This window comes from Microcaecilia unicolor, chromosome 7 (genome assembly GCF_901765095.1).
Source record: "Microcaecilia unicolor chromosome 7, aMicUni1.1, whole genome shotgun sequence".
NCBI classification, from domain to species: Eukaryota; Metazoa; Chordata; class Amphibia; order Gymnophiona; family Siphonopidae; genus Microcaecilia; species Microcaecilia unicolor.
The window spans coordinates 251,296,252-251,316,252 of NC_044037.1; the positions used below are offsets into that span (position 1 = coordinate 251,296,252).

The 20,001-nt window shown below is 42.1% G+C and overlaps 1 protein-coding gene across 1 annotated transcript in view; it reads left to right on the top strand.

The window, feature by feature from the left end:
- Positions 1 to 20,001, top strand: part of STAM2 (signal transducing adaptor molecule 2) — a 102,333-nt gene that overhangs the window by 43,872 nt on the left and 38,460 nt on the right. Inside the window, exons 7-11 of the mRNA XM_030209276.1 lie at positions 300 to 489; positions 1,396 to 1,490; positions 3,718 to 3,791; positions 6,788 to 6,875; positions 16,394 to 16,448. Coding sequence (XP_030065136.1) covers positions 300 to 489; positions 1,396 to 1,490; positions 3,718 to 3,791; positions 6,788 to 6,875; positions 16,394 to 16,448 — 502 coding nt within the window. The remainder of the gene's footprint in view (positions 1 to 299; positions 490 to 1,395; positions 1,491 to 3,717; positions 3,792 to 6,787; positions 6,876 to 16,393; positions 16,449 to 20,001) is intronic.

Sequence of the window (20,001 nt, forward strand, 5' to 3'; positions counted from 1 at the left end):
GGTGTCAAGTGGTCCTGGACAGACGTCAGAGGTTTCTGATGAGAATTTTTCCTCAAGATACAGGAGTTATTTTCTGTTTTTACGAGGTTAATGAAGGTGGGCAGTGACAATTAAATTAGCCTGATATATCTAGTCTATATCTTTTAAAGCTTCATAACTGCTTTCATTTTTTAATCTTTTTAAAAGATTTTTCTTCTTACGGCAGAAGCCAGGGGGGTACCAGAGATCATCATCATTTAATTTTTAGTAATGTACCTGCTCAGTTTTATCTCACTTTTTTCTCTTTATTTGGCCCATAGCAATTGAACTGTCCTTGCAAGAACAGAAACTGCAGTCAGCAGAAGTGAAATCTTTATATCCAAGTATAGAATTGCAACATGATAGTCAGAAGATGCCTAGGAAGGTTCGAGCCCTCTACGATTTTGAAGCGGTTGAAGACAATGAGCTCACGTTTAAAAGTGGAGAGATTATTATTGTGCTGGATGATAGGTAAATCTCTGATATATATTTGAGTGCTGATCTTGGCCCATCTTCCATATGGTAGAAGCTAGTGTATAGGGAATTCGCATTTTTAAAAATCTTTCTGATAATGTTTCTTGAACTATTAGTTGATGTTTTTATCCTACTGGGTACCTGATGTGTTTAGTCTGTGTAAGTTCTCTAGATGAGGAATACTTTCTATAAAAGGGATAACTAAATATAGCAGATGAATTATGCCAACCAGTCTAATAACTGGTGAAACCTGTTTTACAAATGATATGGTAGTAGATGTCTTTCTAAATTGTCTACTGAAGTACCAAGAGGATATGAAGGGTAGTTACTGGCATGAGAATGTAGAAATATTCCTGTCTTTAAACCTTCTCTACCACTTGAACCTTGCTTAGGCCACTCTCTCTCTCATTTGATCAGCAATTTCTGCATACTCATTTGGGCTTGCAGTTCAGTCAGAAACGGGCTGGGATCCAGATTAATAAGCCCTTATTCACAACTATCCAGTGACTTTTTTACTTTTTTATTTTTCTTGTATGTCCCTGCCTAACTTACCCAGCCCAGTCATTGCAGCAACAGGGGCCACCCATCAGGGTCTGGGCCTGACAGAAAGAGCAAGGTGAACATGTGCCAGACCCAGGGAGTGCCAACATGCATTACGCTGGAGTTGGGTCCAGTGCAGTGTGCCACAGGTAGCGACAGGGTTCTTATGCAGCTGCGTGCACCAAGGTCATCAAAGGGGAGATACAGGGTACTCCTTTCCTCCCCCACCCCATAGAATGCTCAGACTGCCTGCCAGGGTCTCTTTTGGAATGCTGTGATTAAGGACCCTAAATCAGCTGTGAACAGTAATTAGTATTGAAATATGTAAAGTTTTTTTGATGCAGTTTTGTAATTGCTTCCCAGTGATACCAACTGGTGGAAAGGAGAAAACCATAGAGGAATAGGATTATTCCCATCTAATTTTGTGACATCTACCTTGAATGTAGAACCTGAAGCAGGTATGTAAAATTTTACTGACTGTTAAGTGTAATGTTTTATTTCCATTCAGTTTCACTTCATTTCTTTAAGATAGCATGAAGGTCCCTTGACCCATGGATTTCTCATCATGCCTTTTTCCCCACTGGAACCCAGAACAAACATGAACTGGATTAATTCTCTCTCAGTGTCTATTTCTTAATATAATGGAGACGCTCTTCCATTAGATTAATTGCTGTTTGCAGCAGGTTTTGCCCATTTTGGGTGGGGGAGGGGATGGTGGTGAAATGAAATGGAAATCATTCCATTGGTGCATTTCATTTGTTGATAGGCTCTGTTCCTGTCTTTTACAGTGTTTCCCAAACAGAGGGTTGATTTGATTTTGCCCCTCTGAAGAAGAGATTTCAGAAGATTTTCAGCTTCCTCTCAAAATAGTAATTAGTAAAAACTAGCCTGAAGGAGCTAAATATGTGAAATGGTGAAAACAAAATAATTCTTCATTATCAAGTTTTCTTTTTTGTGACACAGATTGAATAGTGTCATTACAGTTTCAAAGCTGTCTGTAACTATAGCTCCCTTAATGCAAAATGGCAACACTTTTGTTCAGAAGCTGAGTTTGACAATCAGCAATAACTAAGCAAAGTCATATTTGGAAATAAATATGTTATAAGAGAGCAATTTCTTTCCAGTGATTTACAAGTAGTCAACAAACTTTTTCTGAAACAAAAGTTGTGTCATGAAGTACCAGGTAATGTTCATTTAATGGCATCAGTTTATTGTTGGAATTTTCCATGTGCTCATATTCCTTTTAGCTTGTATTTGTATGCACTCAAGGACTGCTTTAAACATGTCATGCAATATTTAAAGGGGGAGGGGTCAAGCTGCTAATTTGTACTTCATAGTTCTCTCTTCTGTACATTTAAATATGCTTTTTTGATGCAAGGGGATCCAAATTAAAGGTTTGTAGCTATGACAAAAAATCATTTTGTAAATTATCCTTAAGAATTTTGGCTTAATCCCCAACCCCTGAATTCTTTAAAGCCACTAAAGCTTGCACGCACACTCAATTTGCACATAGAATGTAATTGAATAATGAGCTCTTTAGCACTGATAATTGGCCTAACAAGCAATTATTGGCACTAATTAGATTTGGAATATACGTATGTAAATTTAGGCACAAGTTCAGAAAGGGGGTGTGAAAATGGGAGGGTTATGGGCAGAATGGGTGTGTTCCATATTATAAAATAAGGGGGAAATGCGCCTAACTTATTTATTTATTAGGATTTTTTTGCCACTTTTTTGAAGGAATTCACTCAAGATGGTGTACAGCAAGAATAAGTCAAACATAAGTAATAGACAGTTAAAGCAGTAAAAATATTCAAATAACAATACGAAGTATGGCATAGTATAATACTTACAATGTCAACACAATACGTACTAAAACATTTCCTTAAGGACCTTGAAAGTCAGACATAGAAATTTAAATTTAACCCTGTATTGTACTGGTAGCCAGTGAAGATTTTGCAAAAATGGTGTGATGTGATTATGTTGTTTGCAACCTTCTATTAGTCTTGCTGCAGCATTCTGAATCAGTTGAAGCTGGTGCAGACCCTTTGTAGTCAGACCAGTGTAGCGTGCATTACAGTAATCCAGTCTTGATGTTATCATGGCATGCACAACTGACACAAGATTTGCCTTCTCAATGTAAGGAGAGAGGCAGCGTAGTTGCCGCAAATGGTAGAAGCAGCTGTTAAAGGTTGCTTGGATTTAGGTGTGAAAATTTGCACCACTCTTCAGTTGGTTCAAATGGCTTCACCTAAAGTTAGGCACGATTTCCGAGCGTAAATGCTGTTCTATAAACTGTGCCTGACTTTAAGCGTGGCTTATAGAATCATGTTTTTTTTGTTGCCATATGTAGAATTCATCCCTAAGTGGGCAGCAAGAGGAGCAGATTTAGGGCAGATGGAAAAAGTCAGGACCTAAGCACTAAACTCATAAACTGGGTTTAAATGTAGGCAAAAGAATCGGTAAACATAACTTTTAAACTTCTAAATTAAGATGTATTATCAGATGAAAGCTTAATTCCTAAATTTGGCTAAAAATAGGGCACAAATTTAGGAGTTCAGGGTTGTTGTTGGTTTTTTTTTTGAATGCTGGGCCCTTTAATTTATTTTTAGTATTATAGAATAGAATTCAGTATTTGGTCTTTGGTCTCAAAAATGGTTTGATTTATTTCAATGTCCTCTGCAGCGGCTGTCGAGAAAAACAGTATTACTGAGGAAGAGACCAGGAAGGCAGAGCCTGAGCCAGTTTACATTGATGAGGTATTTATGCAATACTCATGTACCTGTACTTCTCCCACATAGACCACTTCTAAGATCAGTCTGATATGTACTTAATTCTCCTTAAATACATACTTAAACCCCAATATCACATTTGATAAAGATCAGAATTCTCTTTGTGTGTGTGTGTGTGTGTGTGTGTGTGTATCCTGCCTCCCTTGAATAGATTGTAAGATCCAAGAGGGAGGGACTGTCTTGTGTCTCTATAAAGCACTATGTACATTCTATATATGGTGTACAAATCCACGCTAATATGCATAACGGCATGTTTATTACTGTCATGACAAAACTCAGCCGGGGGAGCAAATCGTGTGTATTATGAGACCAGTATTCAAAAAGACATATGGGTAACTTTGGGAGTTTTTGGATGAAGTCCATCATTTAAAAAAATTTGCTGGCAGCCAATATATATGGTGATGTTGGACCAAACTTTATTGTTATATATATATTTTTTGTTACATTTGTACCCCGCGCTTTCCCACTCATGGCAGGCTCAATGCGGCTTACATGGGGCAATGGAGGGTTAAGTGACTTGCCCAGAGTCACAAGGAGCTGCCTGTGCCTGAAGTGGGAATCGAACTCAGTTCCTCAGTTCCCCAGGACCAAAGTCCACCACCCTAACCACTAGGCCACTCCTCCACTACGTATAAAGGAGGGCCATGGACAGTCCAGGGGCAGGATTTCAGTTTAGTTGGATAGCAGTGGGATTGAGCTATTATCTGGCTAACATTATTTGGATATCTTGGCTGCAGAACTGCAGAAATAGCAGAATATTTAGTGGCTTGGAGATATATGGGTATCTCTTTTGAATATATGCATAAAGGCATCCAAATAAATATTTGGCCTGCTGAATATTGCCTTCTCTTTAATTTTCTACTTACATTTATTTTATAAATGAAAATAGTCTGATTTGCTAAGCAGAAATTGATTCACATTGAAACCTTTCAAAAAAAAAAAAGGCCTTTTTTACTGGTGTGCTAAAAAATGGATCGGCGCGCACCCCAAACCACTCCTACACTACCGCAAGCCATTTTTCATGTGCCTTTGTAAAAGGACCCCATAGTGGACAACGTTACACCATATATACTTGAATATAAACCGAGATTTTTTGGCCAGAAAAAAAGGCATCAAAAATTGAATCTCTGCTTATATTTGGGCCTGTACTCCATACCCTGTGGCATTGGTAACTCAAGGGAACTTTTATTAAGCTGTAGTAAAAAGTGGCCTTACTGCAGCCGTAAGAATGGCCTTTTTGTATTTTTTAGTATTAATGGCTGTGTGCTAATGTTGCCATTATTGCGTGACCATTAAAAAAAATTTACTGTATGAACACTTACCACAACCCATTTTGTAGGCATAAGGGCTCATATACTATCCATGCACTAACCAGTTAGCGTGCAGAAATGTAACTGCACTGACTGATTGGCGCAGGAACGCTCACGCTCTGTCCCTTTCCACAACCCCCCTCCCACTTTTTTTAGAACGTGATTAGTAGACGCATACTTAGTGGTTATTGTAGGATGTCTGAGTGTGTCGCACAGTATGCCATTTTAAACTACGTTATGTGCACGTTAACACAGCTTAGTAAAAGGGCCCTTCAGTCAGTCACGTTCAGGTATGGTAAGCATTTCCTTGCATCCAGGAGGCTTACATTCTAGCTTTATTAACCTTGTTAATACATTACTATATCTTTACTCTTTAATGCACATTGTTTTTAACTTGATTCAATTGGCAATAATATAATGGGGGTCAGTGTTAAATAATGTGCACTATTCCATTAAAGCATCTTAGTAAATTTAGCTTGCTGACATTTCTTTTGCCCAGATTCACAAGGAATGTTAGTGGGATTTGAACCTTTGCTTCCATGTGTCAAAAGTGTTATGTTTATGCATGTTTGGTGAAGTTTGAAATATTAGAGTAATACAGGATTCTATTTACATTACACCTTCATTGTCTTAGCAACAGCCTTGCACTTTAGTTAGGGATATTGCCTTAGTAAACCACACAGCTTTGAGTTTTAGGACTCATAGAACTTCAGTCTTCACTTCAGTCATCCTAATATCTATACATTGCATGTTAAAAAAAACTAAATTTTGTAAGGAGGTTTTAGTTTTCTGGGCTTTAGAAAGTGTTACTATCTGGATAGGGCATTATAGCTGCCCTTAGGCTTTCATCTCATTCAGTAAATTACCTATTTTGGGGAAGCTGTACCATGCTACTTCTTTATTGCGTTATATCATTTTCAAAGACACTGGGGTAGATAAGTTTTAAATAAAATGAAAATGTTGTGATTGGTGGACAAAGCAACACTTTCTTTTAAAATAGAAATTTTCATGCAAAACTTTAGGTACCCTTTGAAAAATAGGGAAGTGATAATTTTTGGATGGTGTTTGGATAATCATAAACAAAAAATATGACTTCTGCTAAATGTCCTTCCCCTTTCAAATGCAAAAAGGGTTTTAAAACTGTAAGCAGCACTTCAGTAGGAATTAATAGGAGCTGGATGACAGGGTTTTCTCTTACTTATTGAAGATTTGACCAGGAGTAAATTTTATTGAGCTTTGAGAGCCATTGTAGCAAAAATAAAGGGCTGGTGTATATATATTTGTAGGAATGAATGTTCTCAATCTGGAAAGTGAGTAGATTCAAGGATGGTAATGGAGTGTCTACAATGGCTTCTTTACCTGCACATTTTGAATAGCCTTTTTAAGGCCATCAGAAAGATCTTCTTTTGCTGACTGAATAACTAACTGGTGAGCTTCCAAAAGCCCTTGACGGCGAGGACAGCTCATCCTTTGTGACATCAGAGGGGAGGGATCACAGTGGTGGGTAGCCTATACCAGTTGCTATTTGGCAAATACCTGAAAATGTATTACTATCTCTGCTCCTGAGACTGACATGATATCGGGAAATCAAATCAAATCCTCTGGTTTACTGTTTTGAATTGAGTTTTTTTATATCAAAGTTTTCATTTTCAGGACAAAATGGACAGAGCATTGCATTTATTGCAGAGTATAGATCCCACAGATCCGAAGCCTGATGCATCAGATCTTCTGGATTTAGAAGGTATGTTAATGGATGTTAGTGCTTTTTCTATCTTAACAGAGCTACTTCTTCCCTTCCTCTTGTTTTCAGATTCTGGTTCTGTTTATTTTATAAACTGCCTATAAAAGAATAACAGTATTTACTAACCTGGTCAATCTCAAGAATCCTTGGTAGCTTACAAAAATAACATACATAATTAAATCATATATAAAATATGTAAGATTAAAACATACTACAAAAGCAACATGTTCAACATAAAAAAAATTATATAAAAGAAAAAACAAACCAGAGCTAAAACCAAAATCTCCCCATCAAGCTTCTTTCGTTCTGTACCATATGCTTGTTGGAACAAAAAAGTCTTAAATTCTTAAAAGTACACATACTGTGAGTTGCTATTAAAGACACAGGTAAACAATTCCACAAAGATGCACCAATCACATTAAAAGTTGCTTTGCGATATTCTTCCAATCTCGTATCTCAAAAAGATCTATTAAGGGGGTGCCCCACTCGTAAAATATCTTGCGGGCTAACAAAAATTTGTGAAGAATATCTCTGTGTTCTAGATGGTTTGTAAATTCTTAACATGGTAGCAATGAGTGGTGAAACAAAATCAGTAACAGCTTTAAACACCAGCATTAACACCTTATACTTAACCTGTTGTTCGAGTGACTAGTGCAGTTGTTGCAATATTGATGAAATACGGTTGTAATGCGAACAGCCTGAAAGCACTCTAGCTACTGAATTCTGTGTAACATGTAGGGCCCTTAAAATGATTTCTTTCGTAGCCCTGCTAATAACATTACAGTAATCGAAATGAGGAGCAATCAGACTTTGAATCACAGTTTGAAAATTGGAAGCAGTAAGTAGCTCTTTGAGTCTAAAAACTCATCTCAATTTACAAAACACTTGAATGACTTTCAAAACCTGAAACTTAATGCTCAAATGAGGAGTCTAATATAGTTCCAAGATTTCAAATTTTATTCACAATAGGAATTGAAACATCATCCATCTTAAAACACTTTATCCTCAGATGGATAGTTTGTCATCAGAAAAATTTGTGTTTTGTTCATGTTCAGCTTCAATCGATTACCTCTCATTCACTGCTGAATTGCATTCAAGCATAAAATGTTGCTTCTACTCCTTGTTCAGTCCAAATCAAAAACTGAATATCATCAGCATATAATTTGTATTTTAAGTCTAAGCAATTCAACAGTCAACAGAAGATATTAAATAAAACAGCAGATAGAGCACTTCCTTGTGGAACCCCTACAGAGCAGTGTATCTCGGTGGATTTAGCTGCAGCCTTCATTACAGAGAATTTTCTATTTTCTAAAAAGATTGAAACCAGTGTAACAGTTGAGCACTCAGTCCAATAGATCTCATTCAGTTTGTTAAATTCTGATGATTAACTGTGTTGAATGCTGCAGATTTGTCCAAAATGATCAGCAAATACTGATTACTTCTATCAAATCCTGTCTTCACTGTATCCAGCAAAGAAATTAGAGTCTCTGTATCATGATTCCTTCTAAAACCAAACAGATGCGGGTCTAGCATATTGTTTTCCAAAACTTCTAGCAATTGATCATAAACCAGTTGATTTCAAAAATATCAATATGTAGTGATGAAGAGTGACTTATAAAGAATCTCTGCAATGTAGTTTGTACAAGCTAATGCTGTGGAGTTGAGAAGAATGAGGTTTCTCAATGTCCTTCTGCAAAATTGATTTTATTATTTAAAACTTGATACATGGACTATATCATTACTTCTCTGATGACAATCCTGATACTGAAATCCTCACAACATGACTGACATCAGTCGATGGGAACTTTACTCCAGTACTGACAGAACTTTTGAAGTGGTTCAACTCTGCATGCACGCTAACTGGTTAGCACATGGATAGCGCGTGATACCTTACCACCTACAAAATGGTTGGTGGTCAGTGCACATATTGTAATTTGACAAAATTGGGTGCATGCTAGTGACACCATTAGCACATGGTCATTAATATAAAAAATAGGGAAAAGCCATTTTTATGGCTGCAGTAAAAACAGCTTTAGTGCGCATAAGGGCACACTAAGGCCACTTTTTACAACAACTTAGTAAAAGGTCCTTAGTGTTTATCTCTGCTCTAGTAACCAGAAATACAAGTAACTTTCTCACCCTTGTGTGTTCTCACTGAAGTCTTTTCCTCTTTATGCTTAATTTTTCTTTAAAAAAACAAAACAAAACACGCTGCTCTTTACTTAAAAAAAAAAAGTTAGTAGCTGAGATTCAGAAAATTCCTAACTTGTGATGAAAAATGGAACCTGCTGATGGACACACAATATATGTCCCCTTCTCTATATTGTTATTTATTTCATGGTCCATTTTAGAGTTTCTTTAATTTCATCTTCTTATTCTCATGTGATTCACAGTTTCTTTGGATGTTTATCTTTTTCTATACATGGTTTTTATGTCTCTGTTTAAAAAAAAAAAAAAAAAACCTTAATGTTTTATCAGTCGTCATCATTTATATGATTGTTCTAAGTTTTATACGTTTTTGTGTACTGCTATTTATATGACTGTTCTAGGTTCTTTATTTGATAATTGTATACCTTTCTTGACTTGTAGACTCCTGAAGCAGACGTTTTTCGCCGAAACACGGCTCTGTGTCGAGTCTTTTAAAAGTTTCATTAATAAAACATTTTATTAGTCGTACCCACGGTGTCTTGGGAGTGTCTTGTTGATCTCGCTACTTTTTGCTGTTTTTCTATTTTTATCCAGTAGCGGATCCAGTTTCTCCACTTTTTGTTGGTCTTTGTTTTCCCTTCTCTGTGTCCAACATTCATTCCTAAAGCCTCCTGTTCCATTACCCCCACCCCACCAAAAAAGTTCCCAGTTCCTCTTTTATCCTTTTTTTCAGCTAAGCCCAGGCATTTCATCATCATCATGATCAAGTGAAAGACAGCTCCTCCTCCCCTTCCGGAGGCCCATGCATCTAAAGACAGCATTGCAGCTCAAGGGCCAAAACAGTGACACTTTCTCATTCAGGGCCCACTAACACTGTAATTCCAAGGCTGCAGTGGTGATATTGAAGGCCCAAAATAGCCACATTTTTGATGTGAGCCTCAGCAAGTCATTAACCCCCGAATTCTATAAAAGTTGCTAAAAATAGCATTCGCAATAATGAGCTAGTTAGCCCTGATAATTGGCTTGTTTACAAGCAATTATTGGCACTGATTAGATTTAATTAAAATAAACGTGTGTAAATTTTAGGCACTGGATCTGCATCTAAATTCAAAAAGGGGGTGCGAAAATGGGAGGGTCATGGGCAGAACGGGGGCATTTCTAAAAGTAGTTATAGGGATATGATCCTAATTTTGGCGCAAAGGTTTGCATCACATTTCAGTTGGTGCAAATGGCTGTGCCTAAATATAGGCACAATTTCTGGGTCTAAGCACTATTCTATAAACCGTGCCTAACTTTAAGCTCAGTTTATAGAATAGTGCTTTTTTTGGTGCTGATTTTTTGGCCATCATATATAGAATTCACCTGCAAATATGGGCAATATGAGCATTCAGTGATCTCTAGGAGAGCCAAAATTGTAGTGTAGTTGGGCTTGTGATAATACACATTTACCCAATATGAGTAGGTTGGAACAAATGACCTCACGAGCCAATTTTGGCCTACATATTGCAGCGTGCCCGCCCCTGTCCTAAGGAAAAAAGTATTTGCCTTGTTTCAATTCGTGTCCTAACCGTCTCCACAGCAATACCCTTGTAAATGTAGGTAAAAGTACCTGTATTATAGAGTAACCATGCATATGTTTACCTGCCCAGTAGGCAACTTTCAAATGGTTCCTTCCTCTAGTAAAACACTGTTTTATATATGGAAAATGGCTTGAAAGATGCCTTTTATATACTTTCTATTCCACTGTTCACTATCAGACTATACAAAAAGTGAGTAAACAAGAAAAATGTTACAGTTATAATAGCAGCCTCGTGTGTGCAATTAAGAAATTATTTTCCTTGTTTACATACCACTATTTTGTTTTGAAATATCAGTGAACCCCACTTTGTTATAAATATCCTATGAGTGAGGTTCACTTATAATCATGCAACATTCCATAAACAAAATATATAGTCCAGCTTCATTTCCTGAACAGTACTTCAAAACAGAGAAGAACACAGTGTATTGAAGGCCCTTTGTTTTGCATGTGCAGTGTAAATGTATAGCTTCTTGAAAGACAAACTTGCTGCAAGAAATCCTTTTAAAGGAAACAAAATAGAGTTCATGATGTTATTAAATTAAGCAAGCTGGACTATTTAAGGCTGATTTTCAAAGCGATAACTTTTTGCTGCCTAATTGGGCATATTCAGCGGCATTTAACCAGACAATGCCACTGAATATCCCCTGAGACCACCCAAACAAAAACAGGCAGGTCGGGATGGCACTAGAATAATACACAGGGTGGGATCTGGGAAGGGCCCCAGGTTATGCAGGTGCTGGCATTATTCAGTGCCGGCATGTGCATATCTAAGCAGTTTCATTTAGGATAGCTCAAGGCTACTTAGCTATGTGGGTGCCGGCTCTGATTATCAGGCTGGCACCCGCAGAACTTAAATTTTTTTTTTTTTTTAACTAAAAGCCCCTGAGCCCCATGACACCCCCTGACAATGTCCCCTCTTTCCCCCACCCCCAACCGTGAAGTTAATCCCCTGGGCTTACATTCCTGGTGGTACAGCGAGGTCGTTGGGGACAGTAGTGCAGCCCCCTCACTCCTGTTCGTTATGGCACCTCTGTAAAATGGCTTCCCTGACCTCTCACAGCAGCTCATGGTACTTGGTCATGACAGCTATTTTACAGAGGTGCCGCATGAGGCAAGAATGAGGGGGCTGCGCTCCTGCCCCTAATGACCCTGCTGGACCACCAGGAATGGTGGGGGGGACGGGGGGATTTGCAGGGGGGGGAGTTAATGCAGGCTGTGGGGAAGGAGAGAAAGAGGGGGTGAGATGAGGGGGCCAGACAAGGCTCGGAGGGGCTTTTTTTTTATGCAGCCCTGGCTGAATATCGGCTAGGCCCACATATTCGCTAGCAAATTGCTCATCGGTACTGAATATCGGGATAATTTAGCCAGCGACGATCAGCATTTAACTGTAAACAATTTTTATTGAACAAATACTACTACTACTACTACTATTTAGTATTTTTATAGCGCTACAAGGCGTACGCAGTGCTGCACAAACATAGAAGAAAGACAGTCCCTGCTCAAAGAACTTACAATCTAATAGACAAAAATAAAGTAAGCAAATCAAATCAATTAATGTGTACAGGAATTTACAAGATTTTACAAGATTCATTCCTTCCCAAACTCCCCACCTCCCACCCAGCCCGTATGCCTATCTGATTCCAAGATTTTATAAGGAATCTGGACAGGATTAAGTCACCAAGCTTATAAACAACTGTTTTAGGCAAAAATGTCAAACTAATACAGAACAATAAACACTCAAAAAAACCTTTTGTGATCCTAATTTACTAGGTTACACCCCATTCTCACCTTACTGTAACCATTACCTATGAACCACAACTAAGGTGACCCATTGTCTGGACTCTTATGACCCCAGGTCACCATGGAACGATAGCGTCTACTTTCTACCCCCTCCAACCCCGCCCTGGCAGAGAATCCCCAAATTACCCTTACTAAACTTAGGAAACACTTGGGAACCTATTTAATACAGCACTTCTTGCTTTATGTGAAATAGTTTGCAGGTAACAGTTTCAAATAGACATGAAGGCTCTTCTGCTTGGGGAAGTCTGAGTAGCCCGTGCTTCCCAGACCATTAATTCATGCAAGCTGTTTCTCCAATTCCAGAAGGAGGGAGGTGCTTCTTGCATCCAATACTTAAGTATGCATTTCTTCCGCAGTGTGTAAGCTTAGCTAAGTAACAAACATGAATTTTTGTCAGAGATCCCATAAGCCTCCCACTAATTCAACAAGACTCCTTTCCAAGAAAAGATTACATGTTGTCCAAACAGAGTCCCTAAATATCTGTGAATGGATCTCCAAAAAGCTTGAACGCTTCCACATCGCCAAAAGGCATGAAAAAAGGTATTATTCCCCCCGTTGACATTTGGGACATTGAGCAACAGCCACCCATCCTGCTCTAGCAGTCTGAGATTGTGAAATATATGCCCTGTGGAGTATACGATATTGACTGTCCTGAAGTTCAGCACTGCTAGCCTGGTTCGGGATAGTCATCATCAATTTTAAGAAATCCACCCCCTTCAGTTCATACCGAAGGTCTTTACTCCAAGCCTCCTTAAGTGGGCCATGCTCCCGGGGGAGGGGGAGAAGAGAAATCAATGCTCTGTGTAGGCCAGAAACTGAAACCGAACCAAAAACATCCCCTTGCAAAAAAGCACAAGTTTCTGACCCAACTTTGTATGCAAAGCATCCTGGTCTAAACTAGAGCAGTAATGATGTAGCTGTATATAAGCAATTTGGTTTTTGTGAGTTAAGGAAAGTCTCTGTTGTAAGTCCTGAAACTATAAAAGCCCCCTTCCTCATTGAGAAAGTACTCAATCAAGGCAACGTGTTGTTCGGACCATCTTCTAAACAAACCTGATTCCATTCCTGGCCTAAAATCAGCATTACCCCAACATAGTAACAGATTACTAACATTCGGGTTTTGATTCCAGTATTTCAAGACAATCTGCCAAATACCCCTCAAAGTCTGTAGCAATATGCTCCTATGACAGTATGAAGGCAGACTGTTAGACTGGACCTGTAGAAGAAAATTTAAATGCCAGGGATTATACAATGCCCTCTCCCAGCATGTTGGAATGAACTGCTCAGTATCAAACAACCAATCTCTGAGGTGTTGCAGAAGACAAGTTTGATTATCACGCCTAATACAAGGCAGTCCTAAACCTCCCATCGCCCAATTATCATAGAAATATTCTAAGCACATTTTTGGTTTCCCCCCCCCCCCCCCCCCAGAGGAATTTCCGACATAACCTGTTTAATAATTGTAAATCTTTCCGTAACAGATGCAGTGGCAAAACCTGCAGAACGTAGAGCCAACGAGGGAAAATTATCATTTTGAAAAGATTAATCCTGCCCGTTAGTGATACAGATAGATGGCTCCATTTCTCAAAGTAATGCTTAGTGTCTTGTAACAACCTATCAACATTTAATTGATACAACTTTGAAGTCTCCGTGGTCTACTGCACCCCCAAATAATGAAAAGATTCACCAGCCCACTTCGACGGAATGTGACCATGCCAACCTACACCCTGATCCTCTTCCCTCTGCATTGCTTCTGATTTGTCAAGATTTAACTTAAAACCAGAAAAGTCCCCAAACTCTGTCATACATTCTAGCAAGGCCCCAGCTGAAACTTAGGGATTAATCATCAGCGAATGCTGCTATTTTAAAGGTGTCAGTGCCCAATTGAATACCCTGTATGTCTGGAGTCCTCTGAATGTCTCGAAGCAGGGGATCCAGGGTAAGAACAAACAAGAGAGGGGATAGCGGACAACCCTGTCTAGTACCGCGATATATGGAGAATGGTGAAGAAAGCAGTCTGTTTACCCACACCTGAGCCTGCGGGAGATAATACAAAGCTCGAATTGCCTCCTGAAAAAAACCCCCGCATGTTCCATAGGCATTCAAAACCCCAAATAGAAAGTCCCAAACCACCCTATCAAATGCCTTTTGGACATCAAAACTGATCAACATGGAGGGAATAACTTGACCAGCCACTGTCTCTAGAGTAGCCAGAATCTTCCGCATATTTTTAGTAATGTTGCGGCCTTGCACAAAGCCCACTTGGGATTCCTCAATCATATAGGGAAGTATGCAAGATAACCGATTCGCCAGGACTTTCGCAAATAATTTAGCTTTGTAATTAAGCAACGAAATCAGTCTATATGACTCCGGTTTCTGTGTGTCATGACCTGGTTTAGGTAGAACGATGATCTGTGCTAGCCGTAAAGATTCAGGCAGTTGTCTCTTTTCCACTGTAGAGTTAAACATAGACATCAACGTTGGGACAACCTCCCCTTTCAGCATCTTATAAAATTATCCTCTATAGCCATCTGGTCCGGGGGTCTTACCTAGGGGTCCCTCTTGTATTGCCCAGGATACCTCCTCCTCTGTGAAAGGAGCATTGAGTATAGCCAAGCTGTCTTGGTCTAGTTGGGTAACATTCAGGCCAGAGAGATACATTGAACTCTCCAACGGGGGGGAAGGTTAGGGTACGAATATAATTGAGCATAATAATCTCTCATGATACAATTAATTTGAGTATCCCTATTTACGAAAACCCCGCTGGCAGAACGTAAAGCATCTATCTTGAAGGAACCCTGACGAGGATAGACTAAGCGGGCTAACAATCTACCACTCTTGTTTGCATGTTTGTATAACTGATATTTGAAATAAACGTGAGATCTTTGGGTGTTGTAATGAATCAACTCATTTAAGGTATGTTGGATCTCCAAAAGCTGAGTTCTGATATGTGCATTATGGTGGATCCCATAAGCACATCTCAGACGTGTTACTTCCCTTTTCAAGCGAAGGAGCCCTCTATCTCTGACCTTTTTTTGATGATTGGCATAAGCCATGATCTCTCCCCTGAGCACCACTTTAGCTGTGTCCCAGAATAAGATCGGGGTGTCCATATGGGCCTGATTGACCTCCTTAAATATCTGGTATTTCTACAACATAAAATCCTGAAGTTTCCCATCCCCATAAAGGCGAGCAGGAATCTTCCATTGGTATCAAAAGGGAGATGCCCCAGGAAATTCTAAGCAAGCAGTCACCATAGCATGATCTGAAATTTTAGTGGGACCAATCTACGCTTCCCCTATAACTGTAAACATAGAGCGAGAGATGAATATGTAATCAGTCCTTGACATGGTGGCTTGTGCCCGAGATAAATGGGTATAATGATGATCAGCATTTTAAAAAACACTGTCCATTGGTGGCTGAGTATTGGGGGGGGGGGGGGGTATATATTTTTACAGGCTTATCATATATCTCCGGATATTTTTTTATACTTAAACATTGCCACTGAAGTTGACTAGAATGAAATCACACTTAATACCAGCACTTTGAATATATGTAATTAACTTGATCAGTAGTTTGAGATTTTTCTTTTTATCCACTTTCTATTGTTTGATGTTGACATGTGGGTTGTGTCTGCTTCTTTTTAAATAATATCTATTGTTAATTATAACCACCTGCTTCTCTTTACAGGGGAGCAAATTTATATAACTGGTAATATCAGAGTTCACATTTCGTTTTCATTTGTTCCAGTCTCTTCTATAGTAGTGGCTGTGGAACACCGATTCATTTAGGGGATACTGAGATTTGATTGTACAGTTTGTAGGATTTTTGAAAAGACATCTTGAACCGTATTTGGTGGGAGGGTGGTACATATGTTAAGAAGAAAATAATGGTACTGTTCTCCAGCTGTGCCATTAGGAAGCAATGGTTTTGCTGAATGTTACTGCATCCTTACATAACAATCATATTTATTTCTTTGTGTGATTGACAGATGCCTGCCAACAAATGGGTCCTATGATAGATGAAAGGCTAGAAGAGATTGATAGGTGAGCCATTACTTACTTGTCAAGTTTATCATTGAGAAATGTGGATCGCTTGTTTATTGTGGTATATTAAATTCAGAACTTTGCTTGTCTGATTATGCTGATGATATCCCAAATCCATGTTGTTGAAAACCATAATGAAAACTTAGTCCTGGAGGCATAACCAACTGCTACGAGTTTCAGGCTGTCCACAATGAATATTCACGAGATGCACTTACATATACTAGATTTCCAGTGTGTACAGGTGTTTCTCCGAGGACAAGCAGGCTGCTTGTTCTCACTGATGGGTGACGTCCACGGCAGCCCCTCCAATCGGAATCTTCACTAGCAAAGTCCTTTGCTAGCCCTCGCGCGCCCGCGCGCACCGCGCATGCGCGGCCGTCTTCCCGCCCGAAACCGGCTCGAGCCGGCCAGTCTTCTTTTGTCCGCACTCGGTACGGTCGTGTTTTCGCCGTGTCGAGCCCCGGAAAGTCGACCTCGCGCGTCCAAATTCTGTTTGAGCGTGTTTTTTTCCTTCGGGAAAGCTTTGTTAGTCGGAAAGTGCTCCGGAAACCCTTTGACCGGGTTTCGTGTCAATCCTCCCCGTACTTCCAGCTTTTTGCCCCGGTAAGTTTTCTTTCATCGTCGGGGTAGGCCTCTTTTCGGCCTCGGTCGAGATTTTTTCTCCCTCTAAATTTTTGGTGCTTCAATTTTCGCCATTTCGGCTTTTGATTTCGCCGGCGTGATTTTTCCGCCCATGACATCGAAGCCTTCCAGCGGCTTCAAGAAGTGCACCCAGTGCGCCCGGGTTATCTCGCTCACTGATCGACACTCGTCGTGTCTTCAGTGTCTGGGGGCCGAGCACCGCCCTCAGAACTGTAGTCTGTGTTCCCTTCTTCAAAGGCGGACTCAGGTAGCGAGACTAGCCCAGTGGAACGTGTTGTTCTCGGGCTCTTAGTCGGCATCGGCACCGGGATCTTCGAGTGCATCGACGTCGTCAGCGTCCAGACCATCTTCCTCGGCCGCCCCTGCATCGAGTGCATCGAGGCATCGGGCCTCTGCATCTGCGCCGAGACATCGGATAGCTGCATCGACGTCGGTGGTACCAGGACCTCGTCTGCTGATGTCGTCGGACGGTGGTGCATCGGGTGGAGTGCAGGTGAGGGCTGTCCATTCCCCTGCTGGTGGCGGTGAGCCCTCGGGTGGGTCTCCTCCTACCCTGAGGGCTCCTGCGGTACAGCCCCCCCGAGATCGACCTTCTTCAGTCTCGGCCCCGAGGAAGCGACGGATGGATTCGACGTCCTCCTCGTCGGTGCCGGGGAGCTCCGGTGACATGCTTCGGAAGAAATCGAAGAAGCATCGACACCGGTCTCCTCCCCATGTCGGCACCGAGAGCTCTGGGTCGCCGAGGGATTCGGCACCCAGCAGGCATCGGCACCGAGAGGACCGCTCACCCTCTGTTCAGGAGGTGTCGATGCGCTCCGCTCTGGACAGCCCGGTACAGCCTCCACGCCCGGAACAGGTACTGACGTCGACGCCTGCATCGACCTCACAGCCTTTCTCTACAGCCGCTCTAAACGAGAGCCTCCGGGCCGTTCTCCCAGAGATTCTGGGAGAGCTGTTGCGCCCTACCCCTCCGGTACCGGCGGTGCTTGCGCCTCCGGTACCGTCGAGCGTGGCGCCGGCTGGCCCATCGCCCAGGTTGAGGTCCCCGACGTCGGTACCGCGTGCGGTACCGACCGCGGCCACCTCCCAGGAAGGCTCCCCGACTACGTCGGCGGAGGGAGCTTCGCCGATGCGGGCGAGGGAGTCTACCTCTCGACGCCCCCATCGTGGACGTGGCTCCACTGAGTCGAGCAGGGCGAGGTTGCAGACACAGGTTCGTGAACTTGTGTCTGACACCGAGGGTGAGGCCTCGTGGGAGGAAGAGGAAGATCCTCGATATTTCTCTGACGAGGAGTCTGAGGGTCTTCCTTCTGATCCCACTCCCTCTCCTGAAAGACAGCTTTCTCCTCCCGAGAGTCTGTCTTTTGCTTCCTTTGTCCGGGAGATGTCTACGGCCATCCCCTTCCCGGTGGTTGTGGAGGACGAGCCCAGGGCTGAAATGTTTGAGCTCCTGGACTATCCTTCTCCACCTAAGGAAGCGTCCACTGTTCCCTTGCACCATGTCCTGAAAAAGACATTGCTTGCGAACTGGACCAAGCCATTAAGTAATCCCCACATTCCCAAGAAGATCGAGTCCCAGTACCGGATCCATGGGGACCCAGAGCTGATGCGCACTCAGTTGCCTCATGACTCTGGAGTTGTGGATTTGGCCCTAAAGAAGGCTAAGAGTTCTAGGGAACATGCTTCGGCGCCCCCGGGCAAGGACGCTAGAACCTTAGACTCCTTTGGGAGGAAGGCCTACCATTCCTCTATGCTCGTGTCCAAGATCCAGTCTTACCAGCTCTACACGAGCATGCACATGCGGAACAATGTGCGGCAGTTGGCGGGCTTGGTTGATGCTCTTCCCCCTGAGCAAGCCAAGCCTTTTCAGGAGGTGGTCAGGCAGCTGAAGGCGTGCAGAAAATTCCTGGCCAGAGGAGTTTATGACACTTTTGATGTTGCGTCCAGGGCCGCTGCTCAAGGTGTGGTGATGCGCAGGCTCTCATGGCTGCGCGCCGCCGACCTGGAGAATAGAATCCAGCAGCAGATTGCGGACTCGCCTTGCCGTGCGGACAACATTTTTGGCGAAAAAGTCGAACAGGTGGTAGAGTCTCTCCACCAGCGGGACACCGCATTCGACAAATTCGCCCGCCGGCAGCCTTCAGCTTCTACCTCTACAGGTAGACGATTTTTCGGGGGAAGGAAGACTGTTCCCTACTCTTCTGGCAGGCGTAGGTACAATCCTCCTTCCCGACAGCCTGCGGCCCAGGCTAAGCCCCAGCGCGCTCGCTCTCGTCAGCAGCGTGCGACTCAGCAAGGCCCCGCGGCTCCCCAGCAAAAGCAAGGGGCGAGCTTTTGACTGGCTCCAGCAGAGCATAGCCGACATCCAAGTGTCCGTGCCGGGCGACCTGCCAGTCGGAGGGAGGTTGAAAGCTTTTCACCAAAGGTGGCCTCTCATAACCTCCGATCAGTGGGTTCTGCAAATAGTCCGGCAAGGATACACCCTCAATTTGGCATCAAACCCTCCAAATTGTCCACCGGGAGCTCAGTCTTACAGCTTCCAGCACAAGAGGGTACTTGCAGAGGAACTCTCCGCCCTTCTCAGCGCCAATGCGGTCGAGCCCGTGCCATCCGGGCAAGAAGGGCTGGGATTCTATTCCAGGTACTTCCTTGTGGAAAAGAAAACAGGGGGGATGCGTCCCATCCTAGACCTAAGGGCCCTGAACAACTATCTCGTAAAAGAAAAGTTCAGGATGCTTTCCCTGGGCACCCTTCTCCCCATGATTCAGCAAAACGATTGGCTATGCTCTCTGGACTTGAAGGATGCCTATACACACATCCCGATACTGCCAGCTCACAGACAGTATCTGCGATTTCAGTTGGGCACCCGCCACTTCCAGTACTGTGTGCTACCCTTTGGGCTCGCCTCTGC